This window comes from Leptodactylus fuscus, chromosome 7, assembly GCF_031893055.1.
Source record: "Leptodactylus fuscus isolate aLepFus1 chromosome 7, aLepFus1.hap2, whole genome shotgun sequence".
Classification (NCBI taxonomy): Eukaryota; Metazoa; Chordata; class Amphibia; order Anura; family Leptodactylidae; genus Leptodactylus; species Leptodactylus fuscus.
In genome coordinates, this window is record NC_134271.1 from 72,212,842 (window position 1) to 72,235,626 (window position 22,785).

At 41.1% G+C, this 22,785-nt stretch overlaps 1 protein-coding gene across 3 annotated transcripts in view; it reads left to right on the forward strand.

The window, feature by feature from the left end:
* FHOD1 (formin homology 2 domain containing 1) overlaps positions 1 to 22,785 on the forward strand; it is a 99,544-nt gene that overhangs the window by 27,382 nt on the left and 49,377 nt on the right. For all 3 annotated transcript variants that reach the window (XM_075282086.1, XM_075282088.1, XM_075282087.1), the window contains exon 2: positions 6,527 to 6,633. In XM_075282086.1, coding sequence (XP_075138187.1) covers positions 6,527 to 6,633 — 107 coding nt within the window. The remainder of the gene's footprint in view (positions 1 to 6,526; positions 6,634 to 22,785) is intronic.

Here is a 22,785-nt window from a genome sequence, read left to right on the forward strand (position 1 = left end):
ATATAGGAGATGTTGGGTTTTTTTTTTTAAGGGGAGTTTACCTTAACTTACCTGATCTGGCAGACTCTTTATGAGGGAGCCAGAGATTTTGGTTTGGTTCTGAAGCTCGGCGTCATGTGATCAGAACCAGTGTTACAGACGCTCTGCCCCCTCCCCTTATCTCACTTATCTCACTGGTAAATACTGTAGGTTTGGGTGCTGGTTTCCATGACTCAGTGGTTGGAACAAGACCAGAGCCCCGGGTCCATCATCAAAAGTCAATTGTGTCAAGAAAGTTTCTCTAAACTCCCCGGACAACCCCTTTAAATGCCATGCGCTACACTGTTACTGCACGCTGCAGTGGGTTAGCTGCTGTCACATTTGCCCCTGGGTGTATTTACTCACAGTCAGGGTGAAGACACACACTGAGGTTTTGCTGATATTGTTTGTGAAGTCAGAACCAGGAGTAGTTCACAAAAGGGTGAGAATCTATAAGGGACAGATGGTACTTCTGCTTTTTCCATCTGTTCCTGAAGTGAATGTAGCTGTAGTCAGGTGTGGTGATGTTACCAGAAGAACTTAGCCATGTCTTTCCAATCAGGCCAGAACACAGCTCAGATTTTCCATGTTATTGGCCACGATTTACATGTTACATTATCCCTCACTGTCCTAAAAATGCATAATGACCCAGAGTTTGGGGAAAGAATCAAGAAACTGGACTGTTCCTTCTCACTATATGTTTTTCTATTTTTTGCCTCACTGCATATGTGCAAGCCGTAGGGCAGCCATTTTGTGACTAGCGCAGTACAAGAACCCATAAGATCATCCCTGCTCTGGAAAAGATGAAAGCTGCAATCTGACTTTGTTCGTATGATCAATGCTCAATGTTCTCTTACGCTACATATACACAACTAATATATATATATATATATATATATATATATATATATATATATATATATATATATATATATACTGGGTCCAAGGTTGTATGGCACATGGATGATATGTGTGTTGCCTGTGCCTCTTGTGGAGCCATTAATATCCTTCACTGAGTCCAGGCCGCAAAATGGACGGATATAAGAGTTTTTTTTTCCCTGGGCTCACACGAGTCTGTGATAATACCCGGGTGGGTTTATCGGGGCATTATATATTTGGCTGTGACAACTCATGCACATGGTTTTTTTATGGAGCCTTAGAACACGTATTGTCTCTGAGGCCTAGTGAGTGTAACTACATGGTGAATTGTATTTTGTTGGCATTAGGTCGTGGTTTTTTTGGGGTTTTTTTTGCCACCATTGTGCATTCATGTAGTTAACAGTTTGCCACTGTTTTGTGTTACACATTTGTAACACATTGTTACAAATATTACACGAGTAATGCACATGACTAGGTTATTGCAGATATTGTCATCCAGCCCGTCCAAGGATCAAGAACAGCAAACACGCTTAGGTATGTTACAGTACTAGCATACCATTACCAGGCAAATGTGTCATCCATGAGGGGAATGGTGACAAGCATGCATATTGGTTGTCACCCAAGCTTTGCCAGGTGCCGATATAACAGCTGAATAGATGTTTCAGGCATAACCTGAGCTATGATTTCATTCGATCATTCCGGTGAATACAGCACCTCCTGTGCTGTGTACAGACATATGTGATGTGTTCACATTTTCTTGCAACTCTTATAGGGCCATTGTTGGCTGACTAAAGTGTATAATGAAAAGTTCTGCATCAGAATATATTGGAACAAGCCTCTGTTTGCTGTTGGTGAATGAAAAGATTCCTGTTTATCTACTCAACCAGAAAACTCCTCTACACAGACCACAACCTGTAACTGTCCAGCTGTTGCAAAACTAAGGCTGTTTGAGCATGCTGGGAGTTGTAGTTTCACAACAGTTGAACCATTAGGGGGTTAAGTTTCCCTTTCGTGTAATACACCAGAATGAAACAGGTTAAAATAAAGTTAGCGCCGCCTGTCAGCTGCTTTTCCAATCAGATTTTTATCCCCCTCCCCATTTCATGTAAAGATTTCTTTCTTAATCTGTAAGGAATGACAGATCATCTCAAAATGAACCCGTGACGTTCCCTAGTCTACACGGCCTTCCCCCTAATCCGTTCCATCTCTGGACATGGATCTATGCCCTGCAGCTCTTTAGCGCCATAAAACAATTATTGGTATTTGTTCAGCTTGAGCAGTTTTCTTCAGTTTTCTGATGCTTGGCCAATGTGCGGAGTGATGAAAAGATACACAGTGAAATCTCACAGACCAGTGAAAATGTGCAAGAAATAATCATGTATCAAATAATGTGCCTTCCAGCAACACTCTCCCTGAATAGAACCGCCATACGTGTTACTGCCACCATTACTGCCAGAAGTAGTATTACAGCGCAATCGTTATCATATACTTGAAGTCCCGGAAGAAAGCCATGTTAGTGACCAGTTGTAGATTATGCTAGACTAGCATCTGCCCGCGACTTCGTCTGCGAGTTGGCGGTGGCACTGAGGCGCATAGAGTTGGTGTATTGGTGGTGGAGATAATCCGCCGTGCGCCAAGGCGGATCCCTTTCGGCCCTGGGGTGGTGTTCTTTCTCTCCCTGTGCATCTTCCTTGGCCCCCGTTTCCCCGCCCTCTCACCTCCCGCCGCTGCCCCATCTTATGGCGCCCCTTGCACCCGCCTGGGGACCCCCTCTTCCCCTGCGGTTGCACCTCTGCTCCCGCGGCAACCCTTCTTCTGTGCTCTTCCTGCCTCGCGTGGCCAGGGCCGCCCCCCCCCCCCCACCTTGTACTCCCCAAACTGTGTCCTGCACACTATTCTCCCGTGTGCTACTGAGGGTGCCAAATGCCTTGCCCACAAGCCCTTACATGGTCGGCCCACTGTACCCTACAGTCCCCCTGGGTTCCCCAGGGCCCTACACACCTTGCCCGCGGCACGATGGTTGGCTCACTCTACCCGCATCCTACAGTTTGCTGGTGTGCTTACTCAACTGGCAGAGCCGATGGGCGTGTTGCCCCTCACAGAGTGCCGCAGCGTGGCCGTGTCTCTTCTTGAGGCAGGTTGCGAACTCGTCGCCACCATTGATAGAGTCGACAGGCTCCACAAAGAAGGCGGCATGGCTGCGGCGCTCCGGAGCCGCAAGTAGCCACCATGTTAGCCGGGTCGCACGGTGGAGACCAGCCTGCCCACAGACTGCCTTGGATGTATCGGGCCGCGCAGCTTCTCCACCGGACCGCCCACAGCCTGCCGCGCACCAATGGGAGCGCCGCTGAAAGACCTGTGATGACGTCATCGCAGGTCCTGCAGCAGAGCCGGAGTATCGTTTCACCGGTCGCGGCGGGGCTGTTGGGGGAGTGCGGGTCTCGTGAAGTGGCCTATGTTTCCTTCCAGCTAAATATCTAGGTATGTGCACAATCTGAGCCAAATCCGTTCAGGCGTTTGTCTGTGATAGTGGAACAAACATCCAAACATGTTTATAATATTAGTAGGATTATGAAGGTCGCCATGTTCATAGATGCTCTCGACTTCCCTAGAGCTCAAGACCAGCCATCCCATATGACAGTACCTTAGCAGCCTTTGCTTAATGCCTAAGAGGTGACGCCTCCTGAAATGGTCACTTTGTTTTGTAGATGTTTGGCTCCTATTTTTTCACCATGTTAAGTGATTACGTAATGGAACAAAATTCCTTATAAACATCACTTCACTGACATGTGGACTGCGCCAGCAGTGCCTCAGGATCTGGCAGTACGGACAGCGAAAGTGACTGTGGAAATGTTGTTGTATGGCTTGTTTTATCCCCTTCGCTGCCAGATCCTTCTTTTTTTCTATTTGTTTTAGACAAATATTGACAGTTTAACATTTTATTACAATATGGTCACTCCTGTCACTGATTTTTTTTTTTTTTTTCCATGTACTCTGTCATGAATGAGTACTTTTGTCATGGCCAAGTGTACATCTTGAGTCTACTGAGGAATCCATGAAAATGTCACATGGATCGTTTGAATAGATCCATTATTTTCTATAGGGACCATGGACCCTGCAAATAAATCCATTATTTTCCATAGGGACTGTGGGCTATATGAATAGATCCATTATTTTCTATGGGGTTGTGTGCTGGCTGTGGAACCCTGTTGTGTGAATAATCCCAGCGTCATTGCTAAACAAAGGCCTCTTGGAAGGTCGGGCATGAGGCTAAAGGGAGCAGCCATTATTGGGTTATTTCACTGGAATCCTGTCTTAAGACAGGCTTGCACATTCCAGTGAGCGCCCTCTATTGGTTTGCAACAATGAGGCAGCAACTGTCTTCCTAATTACATCATGGAAGGCGGATTTGCATATTCTTCCCATAGTTCCTTGCAAAGTGGAGTGCTAAAGGCTTAACAAGTCTCCACACACCTATATGGTGGTCTCTCCCTAAGGAGTGACAATATCCCCCGAACCCTATATGGACTTGGTAAGAAGAATGAACATGGGCAACCCTGCATTAGTTTATTTTTTCTTTACTGATTGAGCAAACATTTGCCTAGATTATCTTACCAGAAGAAAAAATCCCAGTCACAAACATTAGAGGTAAAATTTAATAATTTTGTAATTTTTGGTTTTTGGTGCGGTATGCCAGTCTTGTGGTAGTACTTGGCTTTTGTATTTGGGGTAAATTGTGAACTGTTGTCAGAAGATCAGGTGGTGAACCATGAAACTACTCTAGATACACACGCATGGAAACTTGGTTGCCCAAATTGTTGTTTTTGGTCAAAATGGCAAAGGTTTAGGTGTGGACTGTCCTATTAGTTCAAGCTTTTCAGCTAAAGCCCAGTCCGTGCTCCTCAGATTTTCTTGTCAAGCAATGTCTTATATGTTGTTGTAGGAACATGATCGTGATACAAGAGGTTTACAAATGCTTTTGATGGGGGTAGACTCCCTTTACTAAAGTAGAGATTTTCGGCTAACATTAGCTTTAATCAGAAAACTGACCTACGCTTTAGCCGTCTTAAGAGTTTTGCAATAAAAAATATTCATAATAATAAAGTCTCTTAAAATGAAAATCGTTTCCAGACCCCTGTTATCTCCTCACTGTTTAATATTGAGGAGCAATGCAGTCTCATTGAATCCTATGGCAGGTTGCTCAAAAAACTGATAGTTCCCCTTATTTTTCTGTAATCCGCTATGGCTTGGATGGTTACCATGGCAACTATTTCTAACGATGATTGGTACAACCATAATAGATGACTAGTGGAAATTTTTCATGGTAGTCGTCTATCCTCTGGAGTGGACGTGTATCCAAGGATGTTCTCCTTTCACCCTTCTCCCCAATTCCCTTGTTCACAAGATTGTAGGAGCCATATCGGGACTTTCTTCTTCCCTAATTGATCTTCTGTACCATGTTGTTGCAGTAGATCTCAACACACCATCCTTATGACTTTCACTATCTGGACAAATTTGTACCTTTGCATTTATCTTTTCCTGTTACAACAGTTTGTCTTATTACCTACGTCCATTACCCTACTGAGCGTTGGCTTCCTTGCTACCTTGTACAATCACCTACTATCTGTTCTTTTCTATAAAGTTTGATGTTGATAGAATATTATATGTGGGGAAAATCTGTAAAAAAAACCAAAAAAACCACTGTATATACTCGAGTATAAGCCGACCTGAATATAAGCCGGACCCCTAATTTTACCACAAAAAAAATGGGAAAACTTATTGACTCGAGTATAAGCCGAGGGGGGGAAATGCAGCAGCTACTGGAAAATTTCAAAAATTAAAATGGTCGGAGTTTTTGGGTGCAGTATTTGCTAGGGAAGGGGAGGGGGTGTTTTGGTTGTCTGTCTACCCCTTCCCTGAGCTTGAGGACTGTTTTTATTTCCCCCACTTGGAACTCAGCCTGGCTGAATATAGGGTATCTGCAGTGCTCCTATTAACCCCTTCCCAACGGAACAGGAGCACTGCAGATACCCTGTATTCAGTAGACCGGGCACTTTCAGACACAGAGATACCTAATGTCTATGTGTTTCATAGTAATTTTCTACTTTTATATGTATTTTAGGGAAAGGAGGGATTTAGAACTTTTATTTATTGTATTTTTTTAATTTTTTTTAAAGCTTTTTTTTTTTTTTTCACAATTTTATCGGAGATTCTATACATTACTATTGCGGCTGGTCATAGACCCCCCTTCCCCCTCAAAAAAAATAAAATAAATAAATATATATATATATTTTTTTTTTTGCTTGACTCTGCTTATACTCGAGTATATACGGTAAATAACAAACCAGTATTTAACAAAAAAATAAACAAAGATCATGGAACAGAGAATTAACCCAAAGTGTGTGCAATGGCTGACTAACCATCGTCTTCTCTGCGACTAATGTTCGTACCTTGTGACTGTACGCCCAACGTTCACATGGGGTTAATTAGCAAGTTAATGAGGAGTGGATGAGACCTGCTAGTGCAGGGGTTATAGATGGACTGTGGCAAGGTGACTTTTCCTGCAGGAGGTGGTGGTGGTGCTTGTCACTATGCAGGTATAACCTCCTCTCCCCTTTTTTCCTTTTAGCTGGAAGATTGCACACTGCAGTTATCTACGAACGGGAACTACCTGGACATAGAGCTCTCCCTGGCTGAACAGCGGGACTATCTGGAAGCCTTCTTTGAAGACATAAGGTACAGGCAGCATTTTACTTGCTTTCAGTGTTGGAGTCACTGTGTCTTGGATCCCAGTTTAGACTCTGACCTCACAGTGATCACAATAAATAGCTTCTAACAGATATGTGACCTAGCGGGAACTTGTGTGTTCACCACCCCATGCCTGTCATCTTGGTATCGTCATGTGTTTATCAGGTTGTTGCACATGTCATACGACAATATGAGATTTTGCTGCAGTTTTTGTTTTTCTTAGTCATACAAATCTGCTGTTGAAAATAATGCAAAGGCAAATTTGCACGCCAACTTCAACTGTGAAAATTGGTCTGTGTGTTTGCCGGATTTACCAACCTGAACATAATGCTGCGAGAGGGGCTCCTAGCAGTATAGTTATCGATTACCCATATATTCCAGATGGAATTACAGATAAATACTGATACTTTAATCATTTTCATATTCACTACTGGTTTTAGCTTGAAAAACTGCATCAAAATCTGCAGGAATGAATTCAGCCTATAGGTGGTGCGCTGTGGATGCTTCCATGGTAGAATGATAAGGGACTCAAATTATAAAGTGCTGATGGATTAAATGCACACTGTGCATTGTAATGTTCTCTAAGTTTCGGGCCTGTCTGCAGTTGGTAATGTTTTCCTGTTGAAACAGGAAGCTCTGTGATCGCTACACTGGCTGCTTGTAGGAAGGGACCCTTATAGATAAAGTTCAGTTTCAATTTTTGCTTTTGTTGAAATATCAGCAGTGACATAAATGGTTACCAGGAGATCTAAGCCTCTTTCTGCTCTGTTGGTCTGAAATTTCTTCAGCTTTCTAATGTACTGTGTGTTTTTGAATTTTTGATATCTGCCTGCTGTCAGTAGATAAGAATGGTTTTATTTTAGTTTCAGGGACTAAAAACCAATCCGCTCAGTAGAGAGATTTACGCTGCAGCTGTATTTAGCTACTTTAGATATTGCATTACAGCCTGTATTATCTTCCAGAGCAGCAGTCCTAATTCTGCAAGCTTCAGAGCTGTAATCCTCCAACATAGTTCTTTTATCAGTGTATGTGCATTCTGGGAAGCGTGGTCTTTACACCAACTAATTGGGGGTGGAATATCTGTTATAAGCTTGTTGACTTTTCCATGAAGAATCCGCCTAAAGTCTAATACAGGCTGTAAATGTTTAGGTAGAAGTTCTATAAGTCTGGAAATAATGACCTCTGTAGCCTGGGAAGCTCACTTTATTTTTGGATTATTCCTACAGCTACATGGGGCTTTTTCAGGAATGGCTACTATACGTTATTTAGGATTTGTTACTTTGTATTTTTCTATTACATTTTGTCTCTTTAAATGTATGTATCGAGGTGAAAAGTTTTCACAATACCTCTGGGATCTCCCTGTCTTGGCTGACCTTTTACATCAGCAATCCCCTGGTATGTGTTATAGACCTGTTTGTTGGTACGGGAATGCAAGCAAAGTGGTTGCCTGGCATCTTTGGCACAGATTTTCTGTAAGCCCTATCCTTTCAGCCTGCAGATTGTTGTTTTGTTGCTGTGGCTTTTATTCATCTGGGCTTTTAATAATTATTCCCATCGTAAACATTGACACGCAGGAAGGATACTGCTGAGACTTTGTAAGTCACTTCTCTTTTCCTTTAAGTGCCAGAATCCTTCACCTTCTAGTAAATGTTTTATCTTGTCATTTAAAGGACACCTGCACGCAGCACATTACTCCTGTGGGTCACTTTCTATTGTCCTTCCTTAGCTGTGAATACAAAGTTAATAAATAAACTTATATTAGTGATTGGTTATTGTGATCAGACCAACAGAACTAGATACATGTTTGTGGGATCACTCTGGGCAAAACTAATCCCCTGTTTCATCCCTAAGGGGGCAGAACATGACACAGTAAGTTCAGAGTACAAATGCTCTCTCCCCTTGAGCTCTGCACTGGGCAGAATCCAGTGTGTCTGTTCCTTTAAGTTTATCTGATGTTTCTCATATGTGTTTTATTTCTGCCACTCTTATCTCTTTCCTTTATTTCTGTCTGTCTCATATGTCTTTACTACCTCCCTCTGTGCAATAATTCATCTGCCATGCTGGATTCTTTTAGCTAATACTTTGTATACTTTAACTATGTGATTGGCAAATTTTGGCCTGTAGGACATCATAGAAAATGAAAATATGGCAATAATTTAATTGCAGAAAGTTGGTTGTCACCATCAAATGGTTCCTTCTACTGACATTACTAAATCTATGGAGCAGCTGATGCCGGGCATTACCTGTGTTGCTATGCCCTAGTTGCAGTTGAGGAGGGTCCTGACATGACACAAAGAAACTTTGACAATTTTATAATAAATTTCCAACAAAATGCACTTTTCTGGTTGCGGTTGAATTTTCCTTTAAAGGTATATTCCCACCGTGTGGTTAAAATAGCATTATATCTATTTGCCACAGCTTTCCGTATATTTGTGGTTTCTAGAGTAGGACTGCATGGGCAGTACAATAGTGGCATGTGGCCAGAGTGACCTTTATAAGGATTGATAATGGCTGAATGATTATGTTGGGAAATGGCTAATTCAAACACAAAACCACATGTCTGATGATAATGGCATCGTAATTGTGGCGGTGAGTCACTTGTTTCCTGACAAAGTCATTGGGCCCCAATCGGTTTAGTTTCAAGGCTCCATCAGTATTTGGACCCTTGGTTGTAACACAAGGATTTCAAGTATCTCACCTGTAAAAACTGTAATGGTATTGAACAAGACAGCAGAGCTACATGTGGTATTTGCCCAGATTTGGACTTGCTATAGATTTAATCACACTCCATTGTGTGAATACAATTTAAGGGCCATTTTATATTTTGTGCCAATTCCAAATAGGTATTTTCAGAATGAAGTGTAACAAGCACCCAGGAAGGGATTCACTATTACCTATTCATACATTCAACAAACATTGTAGGGAGGGTTCCTATGTGCTGTATTATATTGGTTGGGGTAACTCTGTGTCTAACCCCTCCCTGCTGTCTGATATTACAGGAAGAAAGTGCTACAGTGAATAGATCTGCAGGAGAGGAGAGCTGACAGAGTTTGTGGTTTAGGCTGCTAGAAATACCACATGTAGGATGGAACTGGTGCTGGGGAAAAGGGTGGGGGGTAATTGCAGAGCCTGGAGGATGTGGGTGCTGTGATTTAGTCCATGCAGGGACGTGGTTCAGCACTGTTGTTCCCCTTGAAGTTTTACATATGTATGTCATCCCTTCCACCGCAGATGTTAAGTAACAAATCCTCAGAGGCCGCAGCCTGGCTGTCTGTGTTAAACATAGGAGCCTTCCTTGTTCAGTGGCTTTCTTTAATTCTTTACACTACAGCATGGGTTAAAATGCCATCTTGGCTAGTAATATTAATAACCCTTTATATTGGTTCACCTATTGCGCATGTTGGATGAATTACTGTGTATGACTGTGTCAACAAAACCACTGATCAGTTGACATTTTGGTCTATATATATATATATATATATATATATATATATATATATATATATATATATATATATAGAACAGTCCATTGATATTAATGTGACCACTTTTGACGTCAACATTAAATAACCAATCGCAGAAGGCACGTGTAATCAGCCATCTGGGTGCACTCATCATTGTGGAAGGCACGATGGATCAACACAAGTATGCATCTATCCTTGCGGACCATGTTTGCCCCTACATGCGAATTTTTTTTCCTCAGGATGATGGCATCTGCCAGCAGGACAATGCAATGTGACATAAAGCTCGCAGTGTACGGGCGTGGTTCGAGGAGCACCAGGATGAGTTTAACAAATTCCCTTTGCCAACAAATTCCCCAGACTTGAACCCAATTGAGAATCTGTGGGACCACCTCAATCGGGTTGTTCGTGCCGTGGATGCTCAACCGCATAACCTAGCGCAGCTGTCCACGGTACTGGAGTTGGCATGGCTCAACATCCCAGTGAACATCATCACAACATCTCCTCTCTTCCTGCACGTCTCGCAGCGGTCTGCTCTGCGAAAGGTGGTTATTCCGGATTTTGACAGGTGGTCACATTAATGTGACTGGAGTGTGTGTGTGTGTGTATATGTGTATGTGTGTGTGTGTGTGTGTGTGTGTGTGTGTGTGTGTGTGTGTGTATATATATATATATATATATATATATATATATATATATATATTATAATATAATATTCTTGTATCCACAGTCCTACTGCAAAATTCAACCGTGGCTGCCTCCCCCCTCCCCTTCCCAGTAATTGATGGGGTGTTATCATTTGGCTAGAAGGATACTTTTCTGTTAAATTTCACCCAGTGAAAGGTTCATTGTGGTTGCAATGTGTTGCAAAGTTAGAATCCCTCCAGTGTTATTTACAGCAGGTAGCTACTGCTATAGCGCCCCACTCTGGACATCATGTTCAGTGGGTGTTGCAGCGTATTTTACATTGATAATAGTGACTTACACATTCTCAATATTAGGCCCTCTTCACCATATAAATGTCTTAATTTTTAGAGGTTTGAAGGAGTACTTAAGCTGTAAAAAAAAAAAAACACCCTTCCTGGGAACTTGAAATGTGCGACAATGAGCTTGTCCCACAGGAAGTTCAGGCTTTGTGATGGAGTGTGACTTGTGGGAGAGCAGTCTGTTTTGATAAGAGCTCAGTCTCTTCAGGACGGGGAATAGTAGAAGCTGATCCTTACTGGCAGGATGACACAGGGAAGATGGTGAGTCCTACTTGTCTTATATCATTGCAGCCGTCCCATCGCCTGGACATAACTGGACGACTGATATAGTCTAGAAAGATGACATATACTCTTCTGGTTTGGGTGGGTCTGATGAGCCAGTTACGTGCATGTAGTGGGGATGATTGACAAGTGGGTGGAGCCTACTTTTTAAGGAGCCTTCAGTAATTGAAGCTTAATTATTTTACAATTTTTATGATTCTATACTTGGTTTCTTGATCCTTTACCATTTTCAAGATCTTTGAAAGAAAATATTTTTCTATAGGTTGTCTATCCTTATAGATGTAACACTTCTCACAGCTATAGGTTTATTACAGTATATATAGTCTTAACATTTCTTTGTCAATTAATCACATAACCCGTATAAGATGTATTGCCTATCCTGATAGTTTGCTACAATGTGTCAGTGCAGGTAGAATGTATCGGGTTGGAGTCTGGTCTGTTACGTTTTATGGAGGAGTTATTAATTTGCATTCTGTATCTACAAGTGAATAAAAGTGTTTTCATTACCTAATGCCTGATTATATAATAACATTTCAGATCTATACATTATACAAAGTGTAGGCTTTATACGATCCCATAATTAACCAGAGAAGGATGTACAGTCTAATGTGGGCAATAGACCTTTATCCTAATAATGGTTTCTACCCCCCCAGGAGTATATAAGACTCTGGTGTGCAAGCTCTGTCCTTGTCCATCACTGTGAGATACATTGACACATTGCTTCACATATGCTTTGGGCCTCAATTATTTTGAGCACTGTCAATGCTTGACTAATGTATATATAGCAAGTGATGGCCAGAAATAGGGCGGCTCTCCAGTAGTCACTGACCTCTGCCAGCTTGTACTTTTTATTGCTGCATGTGCTTATTCTTCTCACTTGGTCATATGTTGTGTGTGAACCTGGTGTTACCAGAACTGCCAGCCTCTTCTTATAGGAAGTCTGTTGGGTCTAAAATGCTATCCAAACCAATAACCGTGCAGGAGCAGAAACATATCTCTTAATCTTTTAGGCTTGTGCAAATTGGACAAGTTTGTTGGGGGCGCGGCTGGATTTACCAGATTTGTCTACAAACACTTGTGGCGTAGGCAAAGAGTAAAAACATCAATCCTAGCTAAACAGATGGCATTGGACAGTTATATGTGAGAGAGCTGGAGCACTTGTTAACCACGTTTGCATATGAATGAAAAGATTGTTGTATATACATGACTTTATTTTCGGGCCACAAAAGTATGTTTCTGCTTCTATTAAAGGTCCCTACTTGGCACGATTAATAGTTTGGGAGGCATTTTCGATTTGATATACTCCCTTTATTGGAGACCACTGCTGATAAGCTTTGTGAAGGAGCCCCTGGGCTTGTGCGAGCATCGCAACCTCTTCACTGTTTACATGACATTCATTCTGATACGTCATGGCCATGTGATGTAATGACAACCTCATCTTGACTGGAGAAGTGATTTCAGGCGTTTTAAATTGCCCTTCCTCAGGTGTAATAGGTCGCCACAGCTGGGTCAGGTGGAGGACTATTATACATGAGGAAGGGCGATTTTTAACACCTGAAATGTGGTGTTTTCAAGTTTTTTCAGTTAATAATACCGTTAACTCAACTTTCATGGTGGGAGCGCAGTTCCTTAAAACCTGACTCACGAACAAATCTGTGTGCTGGTCCTTTTGTTCATCCAATATAAACAGATGGAAGAGGTCACAGTACTTCACACAACTGATCAGTGGGAGTACTTGGTTTTGGACATCCACTGATGTCTTATTGATGACCTATTCTGAGGGTAGGTCCTCCAGTAACAATGGAATGGACAACCCCTTTTAAAGATATTCTCTGGGTGTTTGTGAATAGATCTTAAAAAAACAGAAAATGTGAAATGTTCCCTCTTTATGAAGAACAGACTTGATCTGCCCATGTGTTTGAAGTTTATCACTAGAATGGGTCATTCTGGGAAAAGCAATTATCTTGCGGTGATCATGGTTACATCTTGCTTTATAGCCTATTATATTGGACAGCTGCATTACGGTTGTTTATGTCTCCCAGCATCCTCTGCTTGTTCAGCAGTGTCTAAACAGATTTTATTGGTAATTACGGTAGTTTTTACCAAAGGTACAGTTTTACTGGCGCAGAACACAGTACAGGAGAGAGCATTGTGTAATAGAAGTTCATTGCTTTCAACGAATACAGCAGTATTGCAAATGCAGCTCTGGAGTGTAATGCAGACTGTAACTCCGAATCAAAACCGAACAAGAAATGTAAAATTATAGTTGTCACAATACAGGAGGTATGACAATTTCTCTATGCCAAAATGATGATACTTGTGGCACTTTTGCAGCCATTGCTTTACCCATTGACTTCAATGGGAAGTTGCTTGTGGGTGTTGCACTGGTCCATGTGCACATATAACATGGTGTACTACTATGCTATATTATTTTGAGGTACATGATGGGGTCACTTATGATTCACATGGACATTGATGACATCATAGTAATAAGTAAAAGTGATATTTTACACATTAACCCTAATGTTCCTCAGTGCTGGTTTGGCTACAAAATAAACTTCTGAAATGATCTTCTGAGTTTTAACTCTAAGTGCCCTGCTCTAGTGCCTTTTATCTCGGGCCTAGTCAGACACTGTAAGCGACAGTGGCAGTGGGGCCATTTTCTAAGGCTCCGTATTGAAATTTTTTCTACTTTAAAGTATCAAAATGGCATCAAAAATTTAAAGCGTCGTGAAACCCGATGTAATATATGTACACAAGTCCTAAAGCAAGTGCAGCTCTGGACTATAATACAGGATATAACTGTGGAACAGTGCAGAATATATGTACACAGTGACTCCATTGGCAGATTAGGGAGTCTAGTTTTGGACTATTAAACAGATACATTGGACATGCACTCTTTCATCTATATGACTGCTTTTATAGACTGATATCGGACAGTGCCACTTTGTGTTTGCTGCACCTGTTAATAGGCAGGACATTTTTCCCCTCTATTGTAGAAGATGTTCTGCGTCTTGGCAGGACTTTGGATTGTTTTATAGATCTTAGACTTTACTTAAGAAGTGTTGTCCTTGATGACTGTTCCTATCCACAAAAGCTTTTAAAGTAAATAGTTTACACTCTGATCCTACCAACTGCGGAGGGTTTATAGGCTCCAGGCTTCTAATATTCCACGACTGGTCATTATCCAGCGCTCAGGAGGAGGACGACAGCCAAGTTCTCCTTTTACTTCTTCTTTAATGGGTATAAAAGAAACATCAGCGAACCCCTTATCTCAATATTTGTTTAGCCTTGTGCCCCGGAAGAAATACTTCCCGTGAGAGTGCCAGAGCTCTGGGCTATAGGAATGCATCTTCTCGGTAATTGACCAGAAGAAATACACACACACATCGTGTTTCCTATCTATTTAAAGGACCACTTTTTACTTCAGTTTTGGGTCACTTTGTATAATAATGTCTGCATATGTGTGTGGTGGCGGCTGTAGGATGGAATCGCCCAGCGCTGGCATAACTGGCTCTAAGCTGTCAGTCACACTATTGTACTACCTATGTTGCGCCACTAAGTATTTTATACAATGGGTACAACACAACAGTGCCCAGTATGATAGAGGAACTAATATCTGTATAACCTTATATGTATAGTTGACCCTTTGTTATTATAATATGCTTCACTGCAGCATTTTCCCCATACGTGTTGTACTCCTGGAGGACCCTGTTAGCCTTATGGCATTTTTCCAAATGACAGGTTTTGTGCCTTTGCAGAGCCTACAAAATAATAATGATATAGCGTGCACGCCGTGGGCTTCTTGGGGGATTTAATTGCATAGTGCTGGCTGCTGAGCTTTCCATATTGTGCTTGACTCCAGGCCAGTTCATCCAGTGACACAGCAGCATTCTGTGCAGATTACCTGCCCCAGTCATGTCCTCACCATCACCGCATCATGACCAATTTATGCAAAAACCCTGTAACACCCCCCACGCACCCCTCATCCCAGCGAACATAGTGTTCTTCATGTGCAATATCTGAATTTTTGTCTTCCAACACAACGTACATTACTTCCATATGAAGAAAACTCAGGAAATCCCTTGTGGCCTGCAAAAAGGATGGACGGTTCATGTTACTAAATATTTTGGCATGCCGCAGCTCTTAATTTTAGCTTTATGAGTAATGGCTTGAAGGCCTGCGTGCATCTGAAATTGAAGGGGGAATGTTTAGAGTTTCCATTTGTATACAGTTTGAGGGTAGTCTGCATTCTGTCACCATATACTAGCTAGTGGGACATGCCGGTTGCTAGTGCTGATGTATGCTGGAACAGACGTCCCAGTTTCGGTAACGGTTTGTAAAAGTGTTGTATATTAGTATGTATAAACAGGATTTTATTCGCTGTGTTCATCCTGAGGCTTTATTACAGCTTCACTGTAAGAGTAGACAAGATCGCCTGTCATTTTAGTGAAAGTTTCTGTGTTATTCAGTTCAAGACTGTAGGAAGAGAAGACGGGTGGAAAAAGACTATCATTTTCTGTCAACCCTGTCTACAGTCACATGGGTATTTAGTAAAAATAGTCTACACCCACCCTAATGTATGATGTGGCGGATTTCTTTCTAAATTAGTGCACAATATATTTAGCAGTGAAAGGAAATATTCACTACAGACATCCAGGGGCTGAAGGACTGTCCTCATAATGCAGTTTACACAGGGTAGACTTTATCCACTGCGGACCTCCCAATTACATGAAGGGTTCTTTTCACCCCTATACATCGAAAGGGGGGAAATCTACACCATAACCTGACATGTTGCATCCTGACAATGTGGAGTGTGGTTGTATTTCCAAACAGATTTTCAGACGGGGTTTTCAGAACCCATTCATGTTTTCTACTCTAACTTACAGGGTGGAATCTGCACAGTGAATTTGCAACATTACAGGCATTGTTAGTAAGTTAGTAAGATAAGATAATCCTTTAATAGTCCCACAATGGGAAAATTTCAGTGACACAGTTTCATAGATGGTACAGTAGTATATAACAAGAGAGAAAACACATACAAGCTCATGGCAGATAGAGAAATCCTAGGAATCATAGCAACTAAAAAAGAAAGAAACACAGACACACTGCAGGATCATTTAGTTCTCTGTGTGAAGTGATGTTCATAATATATATATGTATGTGTGTGTGTATGTATGTATGTGTGTGTGTATATATATATATATATATATATATATATATATATATATTAGTATAGTAGTCCTGCATCTTTTGTTGCTTTTATGATGATAAACAAAAGTTTCCATTCACTGTTTCAAGCATCGATCTTGAACAAGGCTAGGACTTGAAAGACAAAGTATAATAAAGGTATTTTAATTTACACCATGTAGGAGGGAGATCACTCATTTGCATATTTGCGCTTGTAATTGACATATAAATCCACCAGCATTAGTAACAGTATAATCTGCGCTGTTTAGTTTCAGGGTAAGAACCTGTGCTGGGAGCGAATAGGCCTCAGCGCAAGCGACACTTGTCATTTGCAGTGTTATGGCTTCTTTCAAGGGAAATGCAGAGATAGGGTCACTCCAAGTTCAAGGTAGAATTCCTATTGAAACGCCACATGGAATCCGTTATCTTGTACATGTGTTAAGCGTGTCCTGTGTAATTGGATGTCTCTGTACTGATGACAGGAGAAGTCATTGAAATGAGTTATTTTATCTTCTACACAATCTATTCTGCGTGGCCCCGAGCCAGCACCGGCTGTGATCATTTACAGAGCCCAGTTTATCAGTATCATCTCGAATGGTTGGAGGCAGAGGTGCTGAAGGGAAGGCTCTGGTATGATGGAAGAGCCTGATCGGTGTCCAGAGATCTTGACATCCTATATTGCAGGTGGTATATAAAAGACGGTGTGCACCACATGTGTGTGCCACCAGTAAGGTTGTCACATCAAGGCACACAGTAGCTTTTCGCAATTGAATACCCATGTATATTTTTATGCTTTGACTTTCTTCCGCCTGCAGTGACCAGTGGTTGGCTGATATGGTCATATATGTCAATGCTGTGGCCAAGTTTACACATATAAGTAGAATGAGTCTCAGCATCAAGCTAAGAATAAATATGACTTATGTTATTTCTATTCTTTTGTACGTTTTTTTCAAAGTGTCCAAAACCCATCAGAAATGACAACAGAGGCCGCAGTCTCAGATTTCTTAAATGGGTGTATGTAATGTATAGAGATCTTTTTAACGGGTACTCAACCACATCTATTATAGTCACTTTGGTCCATGGTGAACTGTTTGTGTTATGTTGAATCCATCCCTGTTGGCATTTCTATTTTTCTGTTCCTATAATGAAATGGGGGGGGGGGGGGGGGAAAGAAATCCAGACAGAAGATAACCTTAAAGAAGCTGTCTTAGAAGTCTGTTGTTAAAATGAAGCAGGTGAGGCAATATAGGCAGACATCTTCCCTGCAGCATTACATGATGGCTATCTAAATGAATGCCTGGAAATGCTGGGGTCTACCATCTGTCTACATTTTGCCTTAAGGTGGATAGGGATTTTCTTCATTAGACTTCAAGGGGTTGTCCAGTTTCAGACAAATTTTGAGAGACAAATGTTACTGTTCGTTTAATAAAAAGTTGTACAATTTTCCAATATACTTTCTGAATCCACTCCTAACAGCCTTCTAGATCACTGCTGGTTGTCCTTAAACCTGCTTCCATTTAGTGGATAAAAATCAGTCCATGGTCACATGATATACAGTCCATGGTTATGTGATAACGAGCTATGCACCTGTCTGTACATCACATGACCGTGGACCGTAAATCACATGACCATGAGAGTTTTATCCTCTAGAAGTAACAGAATGAATGACAGCAGGCAGAGATCTAGAAAACCATCAGGAATTGATACAGAAGGTATATCGGAAAATTGTACATCTTTTCATCATATAAACAGTAACATTTGTCTCTGAAAATTGACAACCCCTTTAAAACATAACTCACAGGAATATTTCCAAAGGTCCCTTATAGCCATCAATAATATCCAGATGCAACTCATTGTAGAAGTGCAAAAGGTGAAGAGTGTTATAGACCTCAAGATGTACAGAGATCATCAAAAATTAGGAAGGATGTCTGATCTTCCCATTGTATCAGAAGTTACATTTGCATATTCTAATTACACGATGCCATGGCCAGTCCTTCTCTGCTTTCTCCCATTCATTTGAGTGGAGATGAGAATAACATTCACACCTACATGACTGAAGAAAGTCTTTGTGTGCATTGTTTATCTGTGCGACACCGCCACTAGACACGTTACATTGACATGTGGGACTCATACTATGTCTTCATTGGATAAAGTCCAATAAAGCATCTACACAGAGTTAGTAAACAGGAAGAATTTTTCTTTTTACATGGAAATCAAAGTGGGTAAATCCATGAGATGGAAGGTAAGCTTGGAGGCCCTTGTATGGAGTGTTGAATCTAAGTGAGTCCAAGCTGCGGTTATGCGCTATTTTCATTGCAGTGGTCACTACTATAATGTAGTAATACATGGCGACCAGGTAAATGGATGTCCTTCTAATACATCCAGCCACTATGGCTCTGACATATGGATTGTAGCTGGGCGACCTCCACTAGGATATTCTCATCTTCCTTTACTGAACTCTCATGAACAGTCACAGTAGAGAAAATAGTATTAAAAAAGAAAAGACTTGATGGGAATGACTGGACCTCTTCCACTGAATGCCTGAAGGAGGAGATGCTTGACTGCGCTCTCTCGCTTATTTTTGCTCCTGTGCAATATGAACCATCCTCCCAGTACACACCAGTGCGTGGCACACTATGCCAGGCTAATAGTGGTGTGCGAGGAATACAATAGATTCAGTGTATAAGGAGATAATTATAGGTATCATTGTGTCATTCCATCACTCCCAGCACTGTGGGAAATATTGAGCAGCTTGTGGGTGTCACGTCTGTTCACACAAGCCTACAGTCTTATGTTTCACTACTATACTTCTCTATGGTGAATTACAATGCAAACATGTGCGCACATTCTTGGAAACAACCAAATGCTGGTGGATGGATTATATCTCTGCATAGATGGTGGAGCCCATGATATAAGCTAGGACCTTATAGTTAAGATTATGCAGACTGCCATAAAAAATGGGGGGAGGCTTTGTCATATTACAGATTGACCTCTGAACCTCCATATCCCTAGATGACTGGGTCTGACAATGCCTTGGTGGGTTCCTTTCAGAACATTGCAGGTTCATTTCTTCCGCTCCCTTAGTGTTATGTATTGCCTTACATTATACATTAAGTTATACCTGACATATGGTGAAACAACAACCTCAAAAATAGTTCATGTAACTCAATGTAAATATCCATTGTGATATTTTCTACCCTAGAGCATTTTTTGCATGTTCTACACTGTAGCGGACATGGAGCATACAGCTCAGAGCACACAAGGGTCCTCTCATTGTGATACATTATCTTCAGTAGACTTGCGTCAACTTCCTCTAATAATCCTTCCATAAACCCTTTCTGTATGTATAGAACATTCCTCAGACAGTCCACCTTCTCGACAACAGGACATTGAACTTGTACTTTTCCTCTGCCGTGAGTCATCTTTCTCTCTTGTCACCAGTGGTATTCTTAGAAGACTTGAGTCACTGTGGGAAGCCGCGATCCCTGGAGACAACGCCAAGATCTGACATGTGAAGGATAAGGGGACAGGAACAGCTGGACAACATATCTTAAAGCAAAAGCTCCACACTTACAAGTCTCTTTGTAGCCCTTGTTTTAGAAATACAATAGGCTGAGTTTATCTTTATTGGTACCTGATGTTTCCCATCTTTTGGTATGCAAGTTAAGTGAGTAAGGTTTTAAAGGGGTTCTGTTGAAAGTATAAATTTTTCTCGGTGCATTAACTACGATGAATAAACATTCTTACTGATATAGTTGACAGTCCCCCGCATTATGTTTGTTAGATGTACAGAGCAAAGTGTTTAGTCTTCCATGCTGCTGACTCTGCTCTATTCCAGTTGCATTTACCTAGAGTAGAGCAGAGTCTGCCATGTAACAGAGTTGGAGTGTCAGCAGGGAAGGCTGAAGAATTACACTTGTGGCCCCTCCATGCACTCTGCAAAGCTTATAATAGGGATGTTGGGGGACCCTCATCTATATCAATCAGAAGGTTTATCCAGTACAGTGAATTCATTGTACAGACTTTACTCTTCCCATATTAATCCTATAGGTATGTTGATCAATTGCAGAATTTTTAGCAAAGTGAATGAGATTTTATTTAATCTTATCCCTACATTGTGGAAGATTCAGTGTTTTATAAAACGCAGCAGATTCATCTTGCCCATGAAAACTCTGCATTTTTCCCATAGACTTCTATGGGGGAGGCAAAAATGCAGAACACAATGAAAAATGCAAGCGTTTTTTGGATTGCTTGCCATAAATATTTATGATGTGAGACCTCCTTTAACAAGCATCGCCATTCATGGAGTTCTACATAAATGTCATACTAAAAGCCCTGACTATCAAGTCCTCTGTTTATATCCTATTTTGTTTTTATTTTCCTGATGCTTTAGATATGAAATAATCATTTCCTTTCCCTGTGGCGGCCAAGGAAAGTAGGAAACAAAGCGCATTTTATTGGTGGATGATCGGCATAGAGTTGAACTGAATCCGTACTATTGATAGGAAGAATGCTTGGAGTTACCTTTGTTAGGCAAATGCCAATGTTTCCAGACCAGGACATGGCTACTTGAAATGGCCCTAAATCTGTGTTTTGGGTTTGTTTGGTTTTTTTAACGGCAAAAATTAAGGTAAACCGCATTTACAACATATTTATTAACCGAGTGCCACCAGAAAGAGCAGAAAAATGTCACCAGCTCAACACATTATGAAAGATGTGCAACCGAACGGGTGTGGTCTAAAAAGGTTTGGTTTTACGGCATTTTTATGAAACCGTACTAATATGGCACAGATTTTCTTGTGCAAGGTATACCAGGTTTAACATGGTATAAAGTTAGTTGAATAATAAATTGAAATGGAATGTTGGCACTTGTACAATGGAGATTTTATTTTTGGCACATAGGAAAATAATTCACTTCAGAAAGTGAATATCAATTTTGGCACGTAGAGAAATAGATTTATGAAGGTCTATTCAATAGATTTATAAATAAATATATGTCGTATTCATAGTTTTAGATGTGCAAAGTTCAACAGTATTGATAAATATGCCCCAATGTGTATATGTGTTACTTTACTACTTCTAGACTACTCCTGAGTTGTAGCCTCTTAGGCCCCACATTGCGGAAACACAGCTTTTTTTTGTTGCAGATTTTGTTGCAGTTTTTTGAGCCAAAGCCAGGAGTGGATTGAGCAGAAGAGAGAAATATAAGAGCTTCCTATATATATCCCATTCCTTATGTAGCCATACTTGGCTTTGGCTCAAAAAACCGCAACAAAATCTGCAACAAAAAAAAGCTGTGTTTCCGCAACGTGGGGCCTTAGCCTCATTCTCCAGAAGAATCTATCTATCTACAGTCCTATGAAAAAGTTTGGGCACCCCTATTAATCTTAATCATTTTTAGTTCTAAATATTTTGGTGTTTGCAACAGCCATTTCAGTTTGATATATCTAACAACTGATGGACACAGTAATATTTCAGGATTGAAATGAGGTTTATTGTACTAACAGAAAATGTGCAATATGCATTAAACCAAAATTTGAGCGGTGCAAAAGTATGGGCACCTCAACAGAAAAGTGACATTAATATTTAGTAGATCCTCCTTTTGCAAAGATAACAGCCTCTAGTCGCTTCCTGTAGCTTTTAATCAGTTCCTGGATCCTGGATGAAGGTATTTTGGACCATTCCTCTTTACAAAACAATTCAAGTTCAGTTAAGTTTGATGGTCGCCGAGCATGGACAGCCCGCTTCAAATCATCCCACAGATGTTCAATGATATTCAGGTCTGGGGACTGGGATGGCCATTCCAGAACATTGTAATTGTTCCTCTGCATGAATGCCTGAGGATTTGGAGCGGTGTTTTGGATCATTGTCTTGCTGAAATATCCATCCCCGGCGTAACTTCAACTTCGTCACTGATTCTTGAACATTATTCTCAAGAATCTGCTGATACTGAGTGGAATCCATGCGACCCTCAACTTTAACAAGATTCCTGGGGCCGACATTGGCCACACAGCACCAAAGCATGATGGAACCTCCACCAAATTTTACAGTGGGTAGCAAGTGTTTTTCTTGGAATGCTGTTTTTTTTGGACGCCATGCATAACGCCTTTTTGTATGACCAAACAACTCAATCTTTGTTTCATCAGTCCACAGGACCTTCTTCCAAAATGAAGCTGGCTTGTCCAAATGTGCTTTTGCATACCTCAGGCGACTCTGTTTGT